The 24,220-nt window shown below is 37.2% G+C and overlaps 1 protein-coding gene across 1 annotated transcript; it reads right to left on the bottom strand.

Annotated features, from left to right (window-relative positions):
* Positions 1-1,770: 1,770 nt before the first annotated feature.
* LOC139712369 (stimulated by retinoic acid gene 6 protein-like) lies at positions 1,771-18,667 on the bottom strand. Its single transcript, XM_071624198.1, has 18 exons — positions 18,088-18,667; positions 16,501-16,586; positions 14,982-15,124; positions 14,026-14,158; positions 13,428-13,470; positions 12,287-12,412; positions 11,506-11,600; positions 10,448-10,509; positions 9,524-9,585; positions 8,602-8,752; positions 7,579-7,654; positions 6,691-6,766; positions 6,019-6,067; positions 5,289-5,406; positions 4,319-4,420; positions 3,813-3,976; positions 2,797-2,934; positions 1,771-2,219 (listed from the first exon to the last, which is right to left on the bottom strand). The coding sequence occupies exons 1-18, from the start codon at positions 18,421-18,423 to the stop codon at positions 1,771-1,773; spliced, it is 2,409 nt and encodes an 802-aa protein (XP_071480299.1). The 5' UTR covers positions 18,424-18,667.
* Positions 18,668-24,220: the final 5,553 nt, after the last annotated feature.

Genomic DNA, 24,220 nt, shown 5'->3' on the forward strand with positions numbered 1-24,220 from the left:
CAAGACAATATTCAAGAGTCTATAACATCACATGCATTGAAAAGAAAAGAAGAACAAGAACGATACAGCAAAAAGCAAAAAAGCAAGACAGGCGCAAAGAAAGGATCATTCATTTCTTATCTGTGACGTATGGCGTTCAAATGGAATGTTCTTCATGTCTAAATAATCATGTACTGCATAATGTCAAAATATTGTCGTATCATAATACTGATAGATAATCGTTATAACAACGTTTGAGCTACAAAAATAAACTAAACTTCTAATGCCTTAAATACCAAACAGGTTTGAATACAGCATGATAATTTCCTAATACATAATCAATTGTGATACAAAATCAAAGAGGGTCGTTTATCATCATTAAGGGAAAAGTGTAATGAAATACAACACCTGTGAAATTTATTGTATGACAGAAAATTTGTTGGAAACCTCCAATGAGCATGTTTACTTTTGGCCCATTTTCTATTTTTCACGATGCTCTATTAAGCATCCCTTTCTCTGTTCTTTTAGGTCTTTTTAATCTGTGATATGTGTCTATATAATCTTTACCACTCCTCTTCATTTTCGCTACTCATTGCCTACAGGAACTGTGCTATGATGTCAAGCGTAAAGTTCAGCTAGCTAGCGATCATATCCATGACATTTCGATTTATAGCAATAACTGTAAAAATTTCTTCATAAAAAATGTAATTAACTTTACATAATCATATGAATCTTCTTTTCGGGGGAAGGCCGCATACGAGGAACAATACTTTTCAGAGAGCCTTTCCACTTGATACCTCTAGAAAATAGATATAGCATTGATTGTAGGTGTCTTTAATCATAATTCAATATCATTTTCGTGACATATGAAGCAATAATTATTGTCCGCAATACAGGGCAAAGAGAGGTAAAAGCGCATCAATCTATCAAAGAACTCTGTGACAGATACTTTGAACACATTTGCTTTCCATCACAAAATGCATATCAACATCAGTTATAATCAGCTTATAATTTGCATCCACGCACGAATTCATTGTAGGTCCTACAGCATTAATTCCAGCTCATTCAAAAATTAACACTCTCTATCATGTACTGCGTAGCTCTATCAAGTCCAAAGTATCGTTTTTCGTTTTCTTTTTTTTTTTTGTTTCAAATATTATATTTACACATCCAGAATGGCTGCACATCTGATACACAAAGATATATAGCACGAAGTTGTTGAAGGTTGCACTGTTAGATTTCTCTTAAAGAACGTACGATACAATAATATCTTCAACCTCTTTGAATAATGCACACAGCGACCGGTTTGTCTCTTCATTCTAAAACCGCTCACATTAATAATTATCTGTTGCGTCACTTGCATTGCATCTTGGTCTTTATTCGTCAACTTTCCAGAAAATGATAAAACATTATCGTTCACTCAAATTACTAAAAAACTCTAACGTGGCTATAATAATTGGGTGGGGAGACTTTCGTATTTTTTTCACCTCCGCCAAGAAAACAGTGTTTTGCGAGGGTTTTACAATGTTTGTTTGTCTATTTGCACTCGAATAGTTAAGTTATAGGCAGGGTTTGATGAATTAATTTTTCAGGATACATGCGTTACAATAAAAGGAACACGTGATAGGTCTTTAGTGGGAATCCAGATCACAATGCATATCTGTGTTTTGTTTTATGATGCTGTGTGCAACAGTTTTGGGGCGTTTGTTACGCTAAACGTCCTCTGCGAAAGCTTACGCTCTCCGCGCTCTTGTAGTTTGTTTTACGGTCTTCAAACAACAATCAAGATGATTATGCTTCCGATTCACGAAGTGGAATAGCACGATAACGAGCGTTGTCGGATGCATGTGGCCATTCCAAGAGAATCCGACGTTCCTCGTCGTCGCTGTCGGCTTTCTGCAAACTATGCCCGGAACCCGATCTTACAACCACCTCTTCATCCTTCGTCGTGCTCATTTTAACACAGTCCGGTTCGTCGAGGATCAAGGGAACATCATCATCATCGTCGTCGTCGCATGAGTCATTGACGAATTTGTTGATGGCTTGCTCGGTGAGTATCTGGTTCCTTGCCCGACGAACGCTCTCCATCTGTCCCAAGAATTCTGCCCGGTTCGCTTGCAGGATGGCGGACAGTCTCTGCGAGAGTAGATGGTTGTTTTTCAACAGAGTCAAAGCCAGATGCCAACGATTGCGGGCCCGTCTGTTTCGACTCTTGCCTATTTTTGCGGGCTCCACTTCCACTGAAACATGTGGAAAAAAAAGAGAATGAGACAAAGACAAACTTAGTTCGAAACACTGCTTTGGGAATAAAAGTTATTAGTCTTCAATTTCAAGCGCAAAACGTTTCGTTCCAGCTGAAGTACATTTAACAGAATATCGAACGGGTAATGCTTTATAGAAACATGATTGATGGAAAACATTTATGCAGCCATACTGAGTTTAGTAATACCACTAGAACATTAATAGCATCCTTACTGAATTGTACATCGAACAGAAAGAAAAGAAGAAAAGTAGAAGAGAAAAAGTAAACAAATCAGAAGAAGGGAAACGAACATGCTTAGATACCTTTGATCCCTCTTGAATAGAGATACCACATTTTCCCCTATTCAGATAACATAATTATGGCTCTCCCAATAAGATAGCTGGGGAAAAGGGGAGTAATTTTTTTTTACCTTCCAAAATCTTACACACACTGCAATACTTAAAGGTATGTCTAGTACCTGCCTCATAAAGTAGACGTGAATTATCTCTGTTGGATCATGGAAAAAAAATCAAAAACATTTTTCTCAGTTCTCTTCCTTTTGCTTCACGACCTACCGTCATCCTCCACGTCGACGTCGGAAACGTTGTCCCTCTTCTCCTTCTGTGTCTGGAGGAGGAAGTGGCAGAAGGTGACGACCACGGGGTGAGTGTGGGCGACCTCGAGCTGCAAGAAGCCCAGGTAAGCCTTGTAACCTGTCAACGCCAAAACGATGAAACAACATTGCGTAGTAAACCACCACCACCGAACGAACAAACAACGTATGATGTAGATCGTTGCACTTTTTGCATATGTAATAATATAATCCTATATACAGTATAACAATACGTGTGAATGATATTAATGGTAGCAGCGTGTCATTTCATAAAAAAGGGGTGGCGTTTTAAGATTAGGTCAGCTAATACAAAGCGGCAACTTTTTCATGAAAGGGCGAAGTTGAAATGACACAAATGAATTCATCTTAGACCAGTATGAGCTATTACTCACACAAAAACGACGTGAATTTCTTAGGACGCTATTGGCTGCGATTTTGTCTCGTTATCAAATCTTTAATAACGTTACTTCATTCTGTGTTTCTATGGTAACAATTTACGGCTTGTTTAAAACGTCTATGGTAGTCCCAACTCACAAGAGAAGTTGATTTATCTTATATTCAAACATAAGCGAGTTCTCTACATAGGAACACAAACATCACCCAAATCTCATGGAATATAATTACTACACTGTTATATACTAGAAGTTCTTGAGATACCAACAGTATATAGATCAAATGACACAAAGAGACAGAGTCTGAAAATAACCAACAATGAAATTGAGCGCCCAAAAGATGCGGTTATTATTTATGTATCGTGTAGGTGATATTTTCGGGGCACAGAACTTAGAGGATCAAGAATTGACACGTTGTGACGAAAAGTAGAAGTTTATGAGATCTGTTTATCTCTTCATTATAAAGTGCTACAGAGTATGATGTTATTTTTTTCTCTTTTCTATAATGACTGCTGTAAGGACAATAAGTGGTTTGATCTAGAATTAATTGTTCACCAAGACAAGACAAAAATGATGGAGAAATTACCTGAATCGAAGAGCTCGAATCCCCTCATGAGCAGGCACCGATCTATCCGACCGACGAGGAGCAATCCGAACAAAACCGATTTGAATATCCGGAACAGACACGAGGCCAAACCGAGAATGACGTTGAAGAAGAACATGAAGTACACCTGAACGTGAAACATTCGCCTAGTATTTGAGAGGGGAACAGACAAACATTCAGAATGTGCATCATATTCAGTGATATTTCCAATGGTACAGAGTAGCTAGAGATAAGAATTCTACAACTCTCACGCGGGCCTCGAGTTACGTAATCATATCGAGATAGACTGAGGATGTACTTATGTATACTGATATTGCAGTGAATGACGTTAGCTTTATGGGAAAAATCTCATCCTATGAATATACACCCTTGTATTGTGTACATTTGTGTCGGCATGGATTAGCTGCAGAAGATAGCATGTGGATATCTTAGTTAAATATATGGCTACATTAAGAAGTACATGTTTACATTTTTTTTCATTTACTTACCTATTATCGATGCTGAGTTCTGCCCCTCGCTCATGGAGGAAGAAGTATTTTGCTGATATCAATTGACTGTAGTATATGCTGAGATACACGACTACTGTCAACCTACAATGAAGCAAAATATGAAAGCCCCGAGTCAATAATTCATGGTTCACAGTCTCTTGAAACAGTCGCATTAAAAAAAACAGATAACATACATAGACCGTGTCCTTTCCTGACCAGATCGGTTGATAGATCATGATCGCAGTGAAAATTCCTATGAGCTGGCATAAACAACGACTGGAACACACTATCTGTGGTGCTGCTAATGTTACACTTTATCTTATAAAGTTATTAAAAAAACACCGATACGTGACGATTGACACACGTAAACAACATTCTGCACACTTCATTTAAATACACATTATACATGTGGTCAAGACCAGACTCATCCTAATAATGCTAATTACATGTTCATGCTTCTTACAATTCCTTGGAAACATATAAAAAGAGAAGTCTGTTGTTGACAATAATCATAATTGTTCTCGTCAGTTCATTGGTAGTACGCCAATCGGAGTAGCAACGAGCGAACTGTTCAGAAACAGGCGCTAAAAGGGAAAATTATAAAAAAGCAAAACAACTTTTATTAAAACATAGCGCAAAATATAAAATTTAGATTATAATATCCAGATGAGATACAATATTCTCCTTTTACTTCTTTATGACTACTCATATTTTTGTTTATGACATTGCAGGTTGCGCATTACATACCTGGGCCCCGTTTTATCAAAAGATATAATCGATTATAAATTTCCTTACCACACAGACTGCCATAGACTTACCATAGAAATCAACTATATAATCAATTATAACTCTTTATAAACCAGGGCCCAGGCCTCAACGCAACCTAACGGAACTATGTGTGCTCATTACATCGTAACACGAAGTACTCAATATGTCATCATCTGTATAGAGTGGTCTGCGAGCCGCTCACCATTGGTTTTTGATCATGGACCACACCCAGTTTTCCTCTCGATCGATGAGAGGAATGACGAGATAGTAGATGACCAGGAAGACGAGTAACCAGAGCGTCAGCTGGAGCAGTATGAAACCTACGCAAAGAACCATGTTATTGTACGGCAATGTTAATGATCTCGAAGGCACTACTATAGAATAACTAGTTAAAATGCAGTGCAATTCAGAATTATAAACTCTAAAATAGTGCAGATAGAGGATTCATCAATTGTTATGATAGAATGGAGTGTGCACATGACATTAAATTCATGGTTACATTAATTATTGAAAGACCATGTATATTGTATAGCGAAAATAATGACTGGCACCTGCGAGCGCAGTACACCAAACATTAAATGAATTTATGGATACACTTTTTCATACATCAATTTATAATTACATTATAAACAACCTTTATGCCTGTATAGGGAAATTTAAAAAATAACGTTTCAATACTACCGTATACAAACAGTAATCAAAAGTTTAAACCAATATAATACCTAGGTTTGAAATCTCGCGCACATCATCATGCTTATAAAAGAAGCTATCGTCTTTATTTCACTGTCTAAGGAGGTCAAAGAATCTATCCCACGTTTAAACATTAGTCCAGGAATAAAACAACAACAACAACAACGAAACAAACACAAATTGACGACTTCATATACAAAGGCGTGCCACGGACAACATTAAGTCCTAACACGTTTACTCACCCCATAACACGAAGCCGATGTGGAAACCAGAGTATTTGAAACTCGACACCTGTTAAACATGATAGTAATGGGTGGTGAATTATAATGAATAGATAATTGTCACGTCAATAAGAACTGTGGATTAGTATCGTTTTTGCCTTTTGTGTCCATGATAATTTTTAACGACAATGACATCGCACCATTGTCAATGTAGAATGCGGAAAGCATTGTATTTTTTTATGGGGAACTTTCTAATTTGACTTCTATTCAACACTGTTCAAAGAATAGTCAACTTTTTTTTCTTTAAATTTTGATTAACGGCTTTATATGGTTTTCTGCTAGAACATATAAAAGAAATACATTCTGAAAACTACTATGGGATCGTATCACGACGCAACGGAAGCTGTTCGCACACGTTCGGTATATACATTACTTTAACGTACGAAGGAAAACAAGACACTTGTACAGTACGCATAAGCATGCAATATTTCACAACAGCAAAGTAATGATATGACATAGAAGGCATCTGACATTAATAGGTGTATTAGAAGATAGCTTAGAAGAAAAAAAAACGAATTAAAAAGCAACGTGAGTACATAATGAGAGGGATATGATGAACAACAAATTGCCGAGCAGGAATGCAGGGAGTAGAGACAGGAGCATTTATTCATAGGGGATTATAAAGATTCTTACCACCAGGGTTGTATTTTTGAAATTCTCTTTCGGACAAAAGCTTTTATCTCCTCGCCAAAGGCTGAGTGTATTTTTCCTGAGAGAGAAACAGGATATAATATATTACCAAAAAAGTATAATTATATAAACTTGCCGAAATCCTTAACTACAGATGAATGCAGAACAAAAGAGAAATGATATTTTATTAGAAAACGTTTAAAATAGCATTTTCCATTTGCTGTTTGTCTGCGAATGTATACATTTACATTCTCGCGGATTTAAGACAAAAACCGATTCCTTCATTGTGTTCCTCGCTCCACCACAACGAAGAGACAATCTTATCATATAGAGTACCACCCTTCATGATAAAAAGCGGTTCAATGAAGTGGATGTTTGTCATGCTACTGACGAAATCCATATGAAATGTTAAGACGCATTAATGACGATTCTTTTCTGTGGGAAATTACACACATTCAACATTTTTTAGCGTCTTACCAACATGAGAAACAGCTGGGACAGTAAAACGCAAACTATGATTAACTGTCTATGCTTAATTTTTTTCATCTGATGACAATCAAGGAACTTTTAGTATTTCGGCTTACATCTTCAATCGCAACGTTCGAGACTATTGCATGTATTTTCATTCTTTTATCATTTTTGAATTATTTTCATAATTGATATCATATATGATTTTTGAATTATTTTCAATAACATGGAAATAATATAGGGTAAAATTTGAAAATTTAAAGAAATTTTATGAATATAGATTTGGTGTAAGTATTCCTAGGGGAATGATAAACGAAAAATAAATTCAAATAACAACAACAACAACATTCTGAAGAAAGAAACTTGGGTTTGATGAAGACAATAGATGATGAAAGAATACACTAAGAAGCTTAATGAGTATACCTGTAGGTGTGGAAGGCGATGAATGCATAGCAGATCATAATGACCATCGCAGCAAAGACAGTTGGAGAAAACGTGTCTGTGAGGGTGATAAGAGATTCATGAATGGCAATCAAAAGACGTGACAAGAAATAAATCTCAGCTTAACCGACTTTTTTTTTCTGTTGTTATTTGAATCTAGACGGGGTTAATTTCGACCGCACTCAAGATGTAAGGCAAGTTTTCGACTTTTCAGCGCAAAATGGTCTCATCTCCACATGGTCTCATCTCCAATTTCTTGTTTTTTCATACACGGATTTTCTTCTTCCTCTCTCAGCTGCAGGCATCCACATTATTTACTACTTAATGTCGTCCTATGACGATCTTGTTGGAGTTTTCTGTTTCTTTGTTTTTTGTTTGTTTGGGTGTGTGTGTGTGTGTGTGTGTGTGTGTGTGTGTGTACGCATGCTGGTCCAGGTGCACATGCGTGCGTGCAGTGTGTGTATGTGTGTATGTGTGTATGATGTGTGTATGAGTATGTTCGACTTCTTTTCGTGGACCTTACCCCTACAAGTATCTGTTTTTATGTAGCTTCCCCGGCATAAGTCTTCTTGGGCTAATATGAATATGACACACTCTGGAGTGATTAAGTCCATTCTGTATCACGAAATATTATTTGAAGATTGTAAACACTGAATTTTTAAATATTTTGTTACTACTCGGCATTCATTGACCTCAAGATGTATGTAACAAATGTAATTGTGTCATGAAATACAGTAAAATACACTAGTAAGGGGGTTACCTTCGATTCATCTGACACCTATTGATTTAATTACTGTATGAGAAATCAGCCTTTAAGATATGCCTTCTCCTTTAGTTTTGCATTCTCACGTCTGTACGTCCACTCGAACAAGGATGTGTAGCGTGCGAAGATCTATTGTACAGCTAGTGACAACAATATACTAAGCAGATTCTGTGTCCTCCAGATAACGGTACATATATCAAGCATCCAAGAGGAAACGATACTTTTCCTGCTTAGAGACTTACAAACCACAGTATCCACAAACTCTTTCAGGTCGTAAAAGCCGGCTGTATCGTTGTCCTGTCGGTACAGTTCGTAAAGGTCTCCATCGACTGCAAACGTTGCATTCGCTATTGCTCTCAAAGTCACGTCCAAGGTTTCGTAAATTATTCCAACCTGAAATTATATAAGAGGTAAAAATGTAATATACACAGTCATTATGCTACATGCCGTTGTACTCCTTCAACTGGCGTTTTCTCTTCAACCGATACACTTTATATTTAAACTGATGTGGCAGCACATGTTCAATATCTCTCCGGCATTTGGAAGGTGTAGAAAGATATTAATATTTATTCAATTTTATCGAAGCCTCCACTCTCATAGCTATCTATCGGGTTCGACAAGGTTTAAACAGACGCAATTGGAAATACTCAAAATCTAACCGATGTTCATATTATACAGGTCTTATGACATATCGCATTTTGTTATAGCATAATATTATCATGTTCAATGTGTCAGTGTGGACAACAATATAAAGAAAATATAAAGGTGATTCCACACAAAAACATCATTTTTCATGAAAATTACACATTCCATCAACTTATAATACTGACATATTCTAAGGGTAGTAGTATAATTTCCCCTGCTTTTTGAAAGTGGTTAGTCAAGTGTTCTTTCATCATGCTAGAAAATTGAATTTTGTGGAATTTTCTATATGTTTTCTTTATATTGTTGTCCACACATACGTCCTAACCTCTAGTAGTCTCCTAATCCAGCGGTTCCAATACAAAAACTTTAAAAATCCATAACTTTGCATCGATTGTCCGATTTTCCTCAAACTTTCACTGATGTATTCTACAAATGTTGCTGCTTTCACTCAATTCACACAGCTCTTTGGGTTTGGGTTTCCTTTCATAATCCCCTGGCCCAAAACGGCGGACAACTTACACAATATAGACACAGCGCACTTAGTCCTATGGTACACGCTATTCGTCGTGAATACCGGAATCCTGTAAACAAGAAACAGATAAACAATCAAACGATCAAACAAATCGACAAATGGTGTCCCATTGCACAAGTCTTTAAATTGAGCAAATTTTGACCTGCAAGAAACCATTCATCAATGTCATACAACAATAACCTTAGATCGCAAAATTTCGTCATCACTGTTACAAAGTCGATTACTTCAAGGATAATACGCAAAAAAAAAAGTAAATACATAATTAAACATTGATATTTTCCGTCCGTTGCGTTTGTCCTTGAATGAAATGTTTAGCCTACAATTGACCTTGGAGTGTAAATGGGTAACTGGTAATGCTGGGGTACGGTTATAATGGCGAGGTCCTCTCGGAGGAGCAGTTCTAACACTGAAGAGGCTACGCAGGTCAAAATAACGAATAAGACAATATTTTGCTTATCATTATAATTATTATCATCAATGTTTATACCATTTTTGTTTATGAAGATAATAATAACGATAAGATAAGATACAGTATTAGTAATACCCCTTACCACAGTGACTCTCAAAGGTCGCGAGAAATTCATTTTTCATTCATTCATTCATTCATTTATTTTTCATTTCCAACAAAAACATATTAATATATTACAGAAATTGAATACAAGTACATAAATGTCATCATAATACAAAATAAAGGATAAGTTTACAAAAAAAAAATTGTAAGTATACGAAAATGTTGGAAATGGGGAAGAATGCTGAAAAGCTGGGCTTGTAGGGTGCATTCCCCCCACACGTAATACAAGAAATTATATGATCGATTTAGTTATAAATCAATTAGTAATAGATACGTAATCATATTAACAGTGTCCCAACCCATTATGTGTCCTTGATGTCAGACGGTTTGTATATCTTACCTGGTTCGTTTTGGTAAATCTTGTTCAAGATCTTTTGTAACTTGGTTGGTTCTGGCTGGTTTCTGTAAAACATACACACCAAAGCAACATCGTTACAAGGAACGCACATCCACACACACACACACATACGCGTTTATCCAACATTTACTAACATTTAAACAATTAATTGCCCTGTATATCATACATATTTTATTTCCTTAACGAAAGAACTGACATTATATTGACATGTTTGACGGGTGCACGTCACGAGACCGACACCCACGAGTTATACAGCCTACGAGTTATACAGCCCACGAGTTATACAGCCCATGAGTTCGACACTAAGGAAAAAAGATCCACGAGACGACACATTAAACCCCCTGTTGTATCTGTCGAACTCGTGGGCTGTTTTTACCTATGGTGTTGGTCTCATGTGCTTTATTTGCCTAGTGTCGACCTCGTGGGTAGTAGGACTCGTGAGCTGTATGACTCATGGGTTTCGGTCTTGTGGGATGACCCCCGGCCATTTGACGACTGTCTTTCTTTCTGAAACTAAGTACGAAAATATACACAAGTCACTGCAAAAGGCAATACAAGACATTGAGTCAAGGCAGCTCGTCCAGATATAGATACATAAGGGGGGGGGGGGGGGGGGGGAGCTGGAAGGTACAAATCGAAGTACTAAATCACTGTCCAAGCCAGTTTCACAATGCATTCAAATTCAAAGCTGTTACTTATAGTGAAGTATACTGACACGAATTGTATGCGAACTGGTTCATTAGGTGATGAGCTGTACAATTGATCAACCTTTGATTGTCACGCATGATTTGAACAAAGACCATTCTATCTATCTATCTATCTATCTATCTATCTATCTATCTATCTATCTATCTATCTATCTATCTAACTAACTAACAAACTATCTATCTATACCGATATCCATACCAGCGTATCGTTTTCTTGGCATTGTGTTGCAAGCAACAGAATGTTTTTGCAAGCATTGTAAACTTATTTGACGTTCTGTTGGAGACTGAAATTGAGTTGAATTGGAATTGGAATATGAAATAATGAAGACGTACTTATCCCACTGCTCCTTAGGAGTCAAAAGGTACTTCACTCTCTCGTAGTAATGCGTCTTCTCAAACAGCTTATCTTGTAGTCTCGTCTCCAGACCCTACGATGGAGGTAAAATGTAGTTCACACTCGTTGGTTTTCTGTCTGACTATAATCACGTTGAAGTTGAATCATCAGACGGGGGCGTTAGCTTCAGGGATTAGTAATACCGGTATTCTTTCTCACGTATTTGCACTGATGGTTTTATTCTGCTGTATGTATGTGCCTAATGTAGTGATTTTATATGCTAGCGATTCCAACTTTCTGCTTAAAAACATTATCCAGAAGTTTTATAGATTATTTTCGGATAGGAACTGGGTGAAAAAAACAAAAACAAAAAACAAAAACAAGATAGATATTCACGTGCGACATTTCCCCACACTTTTTTTTTTCTTAAATATCTCGTAACAAATAAACCTCAACATCCGCACCAAGATCAAGCTGATAGTGTAGTAAATTACTCTACAATTTGTCGAACTATAGGAGTTTCTCTCCCTCCTTCCAAATAATTTCACAATCATTTGGAAACAAAAATGTGAAATAATTAGATAAATAAATAAGACTGAATGAAGAACAGCAAAAGAAAATGCAACTGAATATTACAAAGAGAATAAAAAATGTCAGAATAAAAGATTGTCAAGCGAGTTTTAAATGTCAATATCTCTATTCATCCTCATCTGTTTATTCTGTTAAAAAAAAGTAATATAAACTTGAACCTGAGTGCGTGAAGTTGAAAGAGAGCTATACCTTTCTCTTCATTTTCCGTATCTTGTGATTTTCGTACATCCTTTTCCCGAAGAGTACCGTAAGTATGATGTACATGATGTAGACAGGTAACAAGATGAGAGTGTTTGCGTCCAGTGTCTCGGATTCCTGATTCAGTTTTGAAGTGTATCAGCAGAGAGAGAGAGAGAGGTAAGAAAGGGTGCACGTCACGAGACCGACACCCACGAGTCATAGAGCTCACGAGTCATACAGCCCATGAGTTCGACACTAAGCTAACTTGGCCCACGAGACGATACCGACACATTAAGCCCCGTGTTGCATCTGTCGAACTCGTGGGCTGCTTTTACCTAGTGTCAAACTCACGGGTTGTATGACTCGTGAGCTGTATGACACTCATGGACCTCTTTTCAATGTCGAACTCGTGGGCTGCATGACTCTTGGGTGTCGGTCTTGTGGGAAGACCCCGGTAAGAAATACACACAAAACATACATCAACGAAGGCGAATAGCGAGAAATGACTCGTGTAGCTTTTAGTAGTGCCAATTAAGTCTCTAGTCGTATACATACAATGAAACGGGGACTCTGCGTCGAAGTTTGAAGCGACGACGCCATAACACGTAATTTACAAAGGGTTAAAGCAAGACATTTTTGGTTTAAAAAAAGAATAATTCTCTTCAGAGAAAATGAAAATGGATTTCTAGAGCAGAATAATTTTGGCTGATCAGACGAGGGAAGACCAAACGGAAAAATCGTGCAAAATATTATTATGAAAGATATGATTATTTCAAAATAACCACAACAGAGGTGTCCGACAGCATTCAAAAAATAACAGAAATACATTGTAATTACTTAGATTATGACAGCACTCATGCCTGGTATTATATGAGAGTGAGAGAAATAAATGATCAATAATCAAGAAATAAGAGTTCTTTAAGTTTTAAATCATTATTGAATATATTGGATGTTATCATGTTCAACATGACTGTCCTTGATTTTTTTTCTGCGTGACTTTTTTCTTCTATTTTCTGTAGAAATGCTTAAAAGAATCAGTCACCTACGCCAAAAAAAAAAAGAAAAAAAAAGAAAAAGAAAGAAGAAACGAACAATGCCATTCATGATTGTAATTCTTATTCTGAAAATGTCATTAGTAACCAATACTTACTCGCCATGGGCATTCGGCTAGTGTATAGTAATACATGAATCCCCTGCAATGCAAGAAAGCGATGATATTATTCAAATTAATGTTCCTAGACCAATGCAAATTTCAGTGCTGCGTAAGATCATTGTTAAAGTTTGAAGATGGGAAAAAGGAAGCGCATCAATATTTCTAAAAATAAAATAACTTTGCAATCGCATCTTGTGCAGTAATACCGTGGTGTTTGAATACGCATTCAGAAGTTTAAATAACGTTATTTTATGGCCTAAAGACTATACGTTTCAACTAGAAGTATACTTACATTATATATACATATATATGTATAATATATATGTATGTATATATGTACAGTATATATTTCTATATATATATACATATATTTCTCTTTCTCTTTCTCTCTCTCTCTTTTTTTTTTTATAGCAGCAGTATCATTCAAAATTATATACACGTAGTATGGCAATTTTGTGAGGCAACAGGACTATATCAAGTATACGAAAGTGAAACTAACAGTTAACTTCGGCTGGGCGTATTGACTTTGACATCGCTTACATCATGATCCACCAGAATTATGTATTTGACTTGACACTTTATCAGCTCAGCTCACCATTCCAGCGTGTACAGTAGGCCTATGACGTCACTGACGACCCAGTTTTGAACCGTCAGACTGACCATGATTGGATAATGCACCAAGGCTATGGCGAACACGTTGACGTACGCCATGCAGCTGCGCACTGCGCCTGATTAGGAAAGAGAAAGAGAAGATTGAGGACTTTAATGCATTTTTTTTTAAATTCATATTTGTGTGTGTGTGTGTGTGTGTGTGTGTGTGTGCAGGTACATAGTGGGAATTAATAAAGTGCATTGTGGCTGGTAAAAAAATTAAGGATGATAATCATTTTGTAGACAAACTATCTGCAACCTGGATAAAACTGACCGAAGAATTAGCAAAATTACCGAAATGTAAAGATTTAAAAGAGTACTGCTAAGTATATAACTAGACAAGAATATATCAGTCCAATTTCAGTTCAATTGACATCTTTTTCCATTCGTCCACAAAAACAGAAACTAAATAAATAGTATTGCACAATTATCATTTTGTAGACAGGGTTAGTAGAAAACACATAAAGTATTATAAAAGTGACATGAAGTATAATAAACTATACATACAATTTCATTAAATAAACAAAAATATCAATGTACATATGGAAGATTAACAGAAAAGTAAATATCAGAATGGAAAAAAAAAGAAGTCCATTGAAAAGCAAAGCTTGTAAGACGTGGATCATTTGAGACGTAGGCGCCTGTGTTAATATCATCTCGAGAGATTTTATTTGTCCTCATACTATGATCAGAAAAATAACAGACATTGTTTTTAAGTGGATAGTGAATGGATAAGAATTCCTTGAAGAATGCGTGTGTTTCGCGCCGCGGATGCATGATTTCTCTTTCAGGTACAATCTGCATTTTGAATCAAGCTGATGTGAGACAGGAATGCCTAATCACCCTGAGAATAGCGGGCATTTGCGGCTTCTAATAATTATCCACAAACGACCATCTCACCTCGCACCATCTCCGGCAGATCCTCGTAGTTGGGCTCCAGGTAGTAGTTGCCCGTGAACAGGTCCAGGATCCCAATGCACGTAATGCCAAAGGCGCATACGAATGCGAGCCGATCCGAGTACGAGTCGAGAAGATTAACAGGGCTATTGGAAAGTGTGCAGAATGAGAATTCAAGAGAGATCGACGCACGATGCACATCGACAGTTTCCAAACACTTTTACCATACAGAGTGGTAGAGAAGATTACGTCAGAACAGAGCGCAGTTAGGTAAAATGGAAGGAAAAACTAAGATGTAAAAAAAAAATGAGAGGAAGAAAAGGATTGTGGTGATTGCAGACGGAAATGATAGTAAATGATAATGTACATGTATACAACAGCAGAATTAAAAGGAAAAACATGAGAGAAGAAGACAGGGGAAATCGGAAGGAGATAGTGCAATTGAGAAGACTGAGGGAGAGAATGTAAAGAAAGATCAATGAGAATATGGAGGAACTGTGGAGAAGGAAAACAGAATAGAATTAGAAAAACAAACAAACAAACGAAGAAAGATTAATGGAAACGGCAATATGAGAGAGAAATGTTGCAACATGCGACATAAGTCAATTAATTTACCTGAGATGTAGCCTTAGAAGGGATGATTACAAGACGAAGAGGATGAATAGTGCATCTTTGCCCCAACACTTTATCTCATTTTAAGTTTGTATGTTCTCTATACTTAAAAATACAGTACTTTAAAACAGTGTGTATGACACGTTTTTTGATCACTTGCAACATGTATATAATATATATATATATATATATATATATATATATATATATATACATATATATATATATATACACATATATATTCATTTCTTCATACATGCATGCATGCATTCATTCATTCTTATTCATTCATTTATTCATTCATTCATTCATTTATCCCCAAATGCCCTTACTGTAAATAGGTAAATTCGGAAATATATCATGATTTTGGCATATTGACCTATAATGACCTATACTTTACAAGCTCTGCTTTTCCTCTTCCATCGATATGCTTACTTTTTGTCACCATTGCAAAATATGTATTGTTTCTATTCATTCGTTCATATTTGCATAAAAGTTTTATAATCTGCATAATAATTATATAGCTTACAAATTGTTAACGCTATATGATTTATCACTGTATACATACTCTGTATTATAGGATTAATATGAAATAAAATAAAAGCAGGTTTGAATCGAACTGAAATGAATTGAAATGAATTGAACTGATAACACAATACATGCTTATTGTGAACTATATATAAAATGCATCAGATTGTAAGATTCAGTTTAAAACTTCGGTAAACTACTGGTACCTTGTCTAAAAAAAATGATTGATTTCTCCGGATCGAAGTAATGCCAAAGAGCACAATGCCAGTGGATATTGACCTTCCATACCATGCATATTGTAAGAGGTTAATTGTAATAGGTTATGAAAAATAAGAACAGAACATGGACAAACTGCATGGTTCGGCCGTCATCGTATACTCACTACGCTACACTCGGCTTTCCATTGCAGCAGCCCGGAAAGAGGCGAGCTCGAGGCTGGAAGAAGCCAAAGAATACGATGATGACAGTCTGCCAGAAAAGAAGTGATTGAAGAAAAGGGGGTGGAGGTAGGGAGAGATGACAGGGGAGGGAGATGGAGAGGGGAGAAAAAGACAAGGAGAATGGAGATAGCAAGAAGACGGGTTCGTATGGGGAAAAAGGAGGGGAGGAAGAGGGAGGGCGGGGAATGGAGGAGGGGGAGGGAGGAGGAAGAATGGTCGGCAGGGGAGGAAAAATTGGATACAGATAAGTAAAAAGACGAAGGGGGGGGGGGGAGGAGGGAACCGAAAGGAGGAGAGGGCGGGGATGGAGGAGGGGAGGGAGGAGGGGATGGTGAAGAGGGGAGGGAGGAGGGAAGGGAGGAGGGGATGGAGGAGGGGATGGGGATGAGATGAAGGAGGAGGGGATGGGAGGAGGGGAGGGCGGGTATGGAGGAGGGGATGGGGAGGAGAGGAGGGGAGGGCGGGGGATGGAGTAGGGGAGGAGGGGATGGGAAAGAGGGGAGGGCGGGGTGGAGGAGGGGAGAGAGGAGGGGATGGGGAGGAGGGATGGGAAGGAGGGGCGGGCGGAGGGAAGGACGGAAAGGAAGAGAGGGGAGGAGGAAGAATGGGTTGGCAGGGGAGGAATAATTGGATACAGATACATAGAAAGACGAATAAGAGGTGAAAAAAGAAGAGGAATGAGCGGGAGGAAGGAGGATCAGAGGAGGAAGGGGGGGGGGAAGGAAGAAAGAGGTAGAGTCCAAGAGATTGTAAACCATTTCACTGTCATGGTTCATTAATTTATATTTTCACTGTAAATTCGCTCCACATACGCCAACTGTCTTCATACAAAAAAAAAAAGGATGAAAGGAAACTATCATTGAGCAACACGGATTTGCGTTAAGGAAACTTTAACATACAGTGTTGATACAAATTCTACTTTCGATGAAGCAGACAGAAGCGGGTTGACACTTCGTTAATTACATGCTATAAAAAATCTCTGCATGGTCAACTTTATATATTTGCATATAATCCCTACTATTAACGTCACAATGAAGACGAAAATAATGAAGATGTGCCTGGACATAGCGTGTTCTGTGAAGTACAGAAAGTAGAAACCTCATCAAAATTAATGATAGTCACAATGACATTGAAGTATAACAATGATTAGGCCTAGTGTCAATGGCGACAATGATGACAATAGAATAGGATGATCAAGATCAATTAATATAACAATAACGATTGTAATCTTATAGATAAAGATAGGGCCTGTAATAATAATGATTAAAGTAGAATAATGATAACGTATAGAATTAAAACAATGATAACGACATACTGATGGTAGCAGTAGTAGCTAGTACATGTGTAGTAGTAGATAAAATAGAATAACGATAACAAAACCAGCAAATTTATTTGTAGACAGTAGGGTTTGAGAAACAAGATTCTTTTAGAGATTTTTTTTTTCAAATACCAGGCCTATTATGTTTGGCATATTTCTTTCTTAACCACTACATAGGCCCACATCAAGATTCCGTTCCAAGTAAACTTACTGCCACTGGTAGATTCAAGATGGTCCACTGCTGCACGTTGAACGTCGGGTTCGAACACAGGTTCGTTGTGACATTTTCGCTGGTATCTTGGATGTCGATCCAGTCGATGATCGTCGATGAGTTGGTCGCAGTCCCTTTGCCCGACGATGAGGAAAAGACGGCATAGCCGAGGATGCAGCCTAAAATGGCCAGAGCAAGCCCGCCAAGGAGCATGAAATGACTCGAGTGCTTCTTAAACCAGGTAGTCATGGTCAGGTTTCTGTGTGTGATTTCAGAACTATTGGTCAATGTCAGATTGTGTTGATGAAGTACACCGCGCTTGGGAAGCCTGTGCATGTGGTTGGCTGGCGTTTCAAATTTGGGTGGCTAGTCGATCTCGATCCGCAGAACATGAACGTTTTGACTTTCCTGTGTTTCGTTTCATCCATTCATTCACCCATTTGCAAGGTCGACGCGTAACATTTTGTTGCAAGTATACAGTTGTTGTGGTATAGAAGCTTAAAATGCGCACTTCGTATGTTATTGTGTATGAGGACCAACGTCGCTTCCATGACGGAAGTTAACACGACCGCGGTCCCGAGAATCGAGCCGCATTTCATGCATTTCTTGCTACCACAGCACAGATAACTGATTACACTGACACACAAGCAAGTGATCAAAGTCCACCAGTGTCACAAGAGTGTTGACCTCCGCACTGACGTTACATCGGCTTGCTAGTTTTGCATTAAAGAGAAGATAGCCTTCTCTCAAAAGCCCTAAAACTGTCAATCAATCTCTATTAGAACTGTTTGGTGGGACATGGAGCTCTGTGGAGCTAAAAGGGCAGTACAGCCTACGCATCAAGCAGTGGGATATGATACGATATGATATGATATGATGATGATATGATATGATATGATATGATATGATGATGATATGATATGATATGATATGATATGATATGATATGATAAAAATCATGATATGATATGATATGATGATATGATACGATACGATACGATATGACAATAATTATGATATAATGTGATTAGATATGATTTGAATTGATATTTTTATCGATGAATATGTTATGAATTGTGGGTTGGAAGCCTTTCCAGCAGGGGTTGTATCTCAAGGGGATCTAATAATATTCATATAGTGTAAACCCTAATCCCATCGGGTTTTTGGGGACTTGAAACCACGGGGTGAGGGAGGAGGGTGGGGGCTGAGTGCCCCCCCCCCCCCTTCAGATCTCGGTCGTGGGTCGCGCGATCCTCGCGAAAATTTGCACTAATGTAGAGGCCAATGTAATCAACAAGATTGTATAGGTATTTTTTTTTTCAAATTTTACTTTATGTATTTTGTATTAATTTATGCAAAAATAATTGTCGGCTTCATAATTACAGTGTATTTCTTTTTTATTTTCATGTTTATTGAATTTCTTATGTATTTCTTTGGGGTTTTTTCTTTTTGTTTTTATGTTTTTTTTGTCAAAATTTTCTTATGTATTTCTTTGGGTTTTTTTCTTTTTGTTTTTATGTTTTTTTGTCAAAATTTGTCGCAGAAACATTTTAAAGCATAATCATGCTAAAATAAATCATTATCAGTCATTGAAAGTAAAAATATTTATTTTTATATGAATTAATTGCAAAAACACAATTTACATTGGATTTGTAAACAAAATCATGTTTTTGAGCAATTTTTGGGTCGACGAATTATTTTCAAAGGGGCGTGGCTTCATAAAGGTATGCCCGGTAGGGACAAAAGTTGCGCGATACTTGAAAGAAAAAAGTCATAAACTATCGCCGCGAGAGCACCATTGCGTTGGGGAGTAATCACGCGAAACGTCGGGTATTTTAGCCCCCCCCCCCTCCCCCCTCCCCCCTCCCCCCGCTGGTGAGAATAGGGTTAAAAACATGCAATTTATTTGCATAGATATTAAAAATGTTTCATAAATAAAGTGTTAAAGGAAGTGAAAGCAGAAATCAAATCAAATCAAAGACGTCATAATCATTCAAAAAGCCAATTTTGTTGCAGTGATAACAAAACGATACTGATAAAGATGTAATGCTGGAAAAAAAAATCGATAGTTCAATATGAAACATTATGCACAATCTGCCAAAACACACACACACACACACTGATTTTGCTACTGATTTGCCAGATAAAATCAAAACAAATTCATATATAACAATGCGCCAATAGCTCTACTGACTGGAAAAAATGGGGGGGGGGGGAGGTGAACTCCGGAAAAGGAATATGGATACATATAGAGAGCCTATGTTTCCACACACTTCACTTGTATGCTTAAAATTTTAATCTTCAAGCTCTGAGTGGTCTATAGAAATTATAAGGTCTATAGGAATTATCAAGGGAAGTGATGCGATATACTGAAACCGTTGTGGGCTCCAGTGAAATTTAGGATATACGGTCTCTACAATAAAGAATATGATAATCCATATAGAGACTGTGGAAAATTGATCGAAGCGTGTTCTTCAATACTCAGAACAGGCATGACTTTTACAGCTTATACACGTATATAACGCGATCACCTGCACTCAGATCTGATTACAAGAAAAACAACAACTAAGAAACAACAAACAACTGAACAGAAAAAGCCACCTGATATCATGCACTGTGGACTGTGCTGTTTCTTTGCCCGGGTGTGACGTATGCTATAGTAAGTTGTAATAATGGACGGTAAGAATGGACTTTTCCAAAATAATTACTTAAGTTACTCATTGCAACTGATTGACAAGTTGCCCTACATCGACGTAAATAAGCACTGAATTGATCAGCATTTTAGTAGTAGCCATGATAAAAAAAATCATGGGCGTACGTACTCGAGCAGGATTCGAACCTACGCCCTTCTGATCTCCGGACAGGCGTCATTTCCACCACACCACCGATATTTCGCCCGACAGCAAGTGCTGCAATTTGTCTATCAGTTGTAATAAAAACATCTCGACGGAAGTATTTCATGAATTTGAATAACTAACTCATGTTTACAAGTGCATGTGTTATTGCATCTGTCTGTGTGTGTGTTTGGGGTGGGGGGGGGGTGGGGGTATGGGCTGACCCAATTTGAGGAGAAATTGTTGTCAGCCGCGTGTGTATCCTGGGCAAAATTCCTCTGCAAAGTAGGGTCCATCCTATCTGGAGGTTGGACACAGATCTACGCTTCCCTTTCTCAATAAGAGTATTCTATTTGTTGCAGTAAAAACTCACTTTAAGACATGCATGTTTCTGTTTAGAAAAACGGTGCAGCCTTCCTTTAAACGACCGTGATGGAGTATCGACTAAGCAGAACCACAGTCGAGCAGACCATGCCAGGGAGATGTCTCTTTCCACCTACCTGAGGGGACCGCCCCTCCGTTCTTTAAATCGCTCACTACGGTAGCACGCACACACACGCGCACACACTTTTTTGTTTTGTTTTTCAACGATGTTTATTCTGTTCCATTCAAAGTAATAGAAACAAATAACAATTTTCATTTGCTACAATTGAAATGACGAAAATATACATTTGTGATCATAATAGCAAATTTGCTATTGCTGTACATAATGACATAACAAAAATTACATTTTCATGAACAATTATCAATTTACATACAGTCACTTCCCCTATGCTCTCAAAAAATTGCTTAAATTTAACAGTGATAATTCAATTCTTCTATCATTAATCTTAATAATCATCCAAATGAATTATGCAGCAAAATTATACAGTAATAAATAATGGAACCATATTATTTATCAACCAATACCCGCCCACCTACTAACTCATATCCCTTACTGAGTCCCTATGACCACCCCCACCAGTTCCCTCCCTTCCTGTTTCCTCCCCCACCCCTATCTGTACACATGCAACACACAAACACACACAAACACACCCATACACACACACACATACACATGCACCTAATTTGGTTAACTGCTCTTGCCTACACATCACAATATAGTAAATATAGTTATATAATCAGCCCGCCAACAGGCTGACAGGAACGCATGGGAAAGGAGGGGGAGCAAATACAACACAACACAAGAGAGAAAAAAAAGAAGAAGAAGAAGAAGAAGAGGAGGAGGAATGACGGAAAGGAAAAAAAATGAAGAAAAGAAAGAGTGGAATACTATGGAAACATTACTATTTTCATAAAAGTCACAGACGTTGCACGTAGCTTCAGACTGGTTTATTCAACGAAGTCTCAAAATATTCCCATTTTTGTAAATGTACATGTAGCTTCCCAGCCTTGGTCGCAAGGATTTTTTCCTCATTTATCAATTCAACAATAATCTTTTGCATCTTTTCTCCAGTGGGTAACTTATTTCCCGTTCTAGATTTAAAAATGATGTATTTTATTAAAATAATCAAAGTATTTACACATTTTGATCTACTTGAATAACCAGAGATTCCCCCAAATATATCTCTCCAATCCATATTCCTTAACTCATTTATATCAAAATAATTAGTTATGAATTCCCATAACGGTTTCACTTTAACACAGTGTAAAAATAAGTGCAGATAAGTTTCAGGCTCATGTTGGCAGAAGGAACAAAGGCTGTCTGTTACAAAACCAAACTTCATTAAACGCTCCTTAGTGTAAACTACGCCATGGCTCTTGTGTAACATCATAAATTGAAATTCTCTATATTTTCTTATCAATGTACACTTACTCGGTTTAATAAAAAGATCTTTCATTTCTTTGTTTGTATAATCATAGCTACTGTGGTCATCTTTAATTTGTAAAACATAAGATGACTGTAAATCACACACACACACACACACACACACACACACACACACACACACACACACCACAATGATTAGTTCTTTGGCATTGACCAAACTTTAGGGGGGGGGTGTGGTTTTGTTTTTAGCTTCATTCTTTGACATATAAGCTGTATAGTGTTGTGGAAGAAATGGCTTAATTGGCATGACGGTTTATAAGATGCTTTACGTAATCATATACAGGGCTCGCCACTACTTTTTTTTTTCTTTGGTGTCTCTTTCGGGCCACTAAAATTTTAAAATCTGGAGTTTTGGTGGCCTGAAAAAAAAAAGATGCAGTGGCCCGATATAAACGGAGACAAAACAATCCATTTTGAATCTTAAATGTGCGATCGGGTCACCAAAGGATAACCTTTATGGAAATTTGGTGGCCCGACACTTGCAATGCTAATGTTGATCCCTGATATATATGTGTATATATACATGTATATATATTAATACATGTATATAATAGGCGTACCTGTGCTTTTGCGTCTTGTCCACTACCGGCGGTTTCACGCCGGTAGCGGACAATCTACTGAGTATATTATATATATATATATATATATATATATATATATATATATATATATATATTATATATATATATATATTATATATATCATATATATACATTATATATATATATTATATGTATAGTATATATATATATGCACATATATATATTTATATGTACTGTATATTTATTTATATATATACTCTAAAAATGAAATAGTAAATCAAAAATTAAAATGTTGTCACTCCAACCTAATGTTGAATGTTGAATTTAACACTCGAAATGTCGATTTACCATTTCATTTTAGTGAGTAGGGTATATATATATATATATATATATATATATACATACATAAACACCTATGTGTGTGTGTATATATATATATACATGTATGTTTATTATATCTATAATAAGATATATACTTATAATAATGATATGATTATGTGTGCTTGTATATATTTGATTGGGAAATTCAGTGCGCTTTTCGAGCATTATAAATTATATAGTGCATGGTACCAACCCCCACCCCCACGATCTGCCACTGCACACGTTTTACACCCCCTTCATGATTAAATGGTATGGATGACCTGAACTGGTGGTGTGGTGGTCAAAGCGGGGTCCACGCTGCAGCTACTGTAGTCCCTCGGCTCGTATTTTAAACTTGCATACTATCCCCTGAAGGTCTGCTCACTGTCCCTTAACATGACAACAACAATCTACCCATGTTCTGTATTCTTCAAAAAGGATTAACACTTTCAATCAATCTAAGCATGGTCTGGTGTAGATCCACCATCGCCTCACCTCAGCAACAAGGCTAGAAAGTAAGACTATCAACACTGGGGATTCCCCAGTGCAGTCCTTTACCGCGTAGTC

This window comes from Diadema antillarum, unplaced genomic scaffold (genome assembly GCF_040938485.1).
Source record: "Diadema antillarum isolate AM-2024a unplaced genomic scaffold, OU_Dant_1.0 scf00000041, whole genome shotgun sequence".
NCBI lineage: Eukaryota > Metazoa > Echinodermata > Echinoidea > Diadematoida > Diadematidae > Diadema > Diadema antillarum.

Coding starts and splice junctions, on each gene's coding strand:
- LOC139712369 (XM_071624198.1), bottom strand. CDS start 18,423: ATGCACAGGCTTCCCAAGCGCGGTGTACTTCATCAACACAATCTGACA. Junction 9,586..10,447: donor GATTTACCAAAACGAACCAG/GTAAGATATACA, acceptor TCTTGTTTACAG/GATTCCGGTATTCACGACGA. Junction 4,421..5,288: donor TCCATGATCAAAAACCAATG/GTGAGCGGCTCG, acceptor GCTTCATTGTAG/GTTGACAGTAGTCGTGTATC.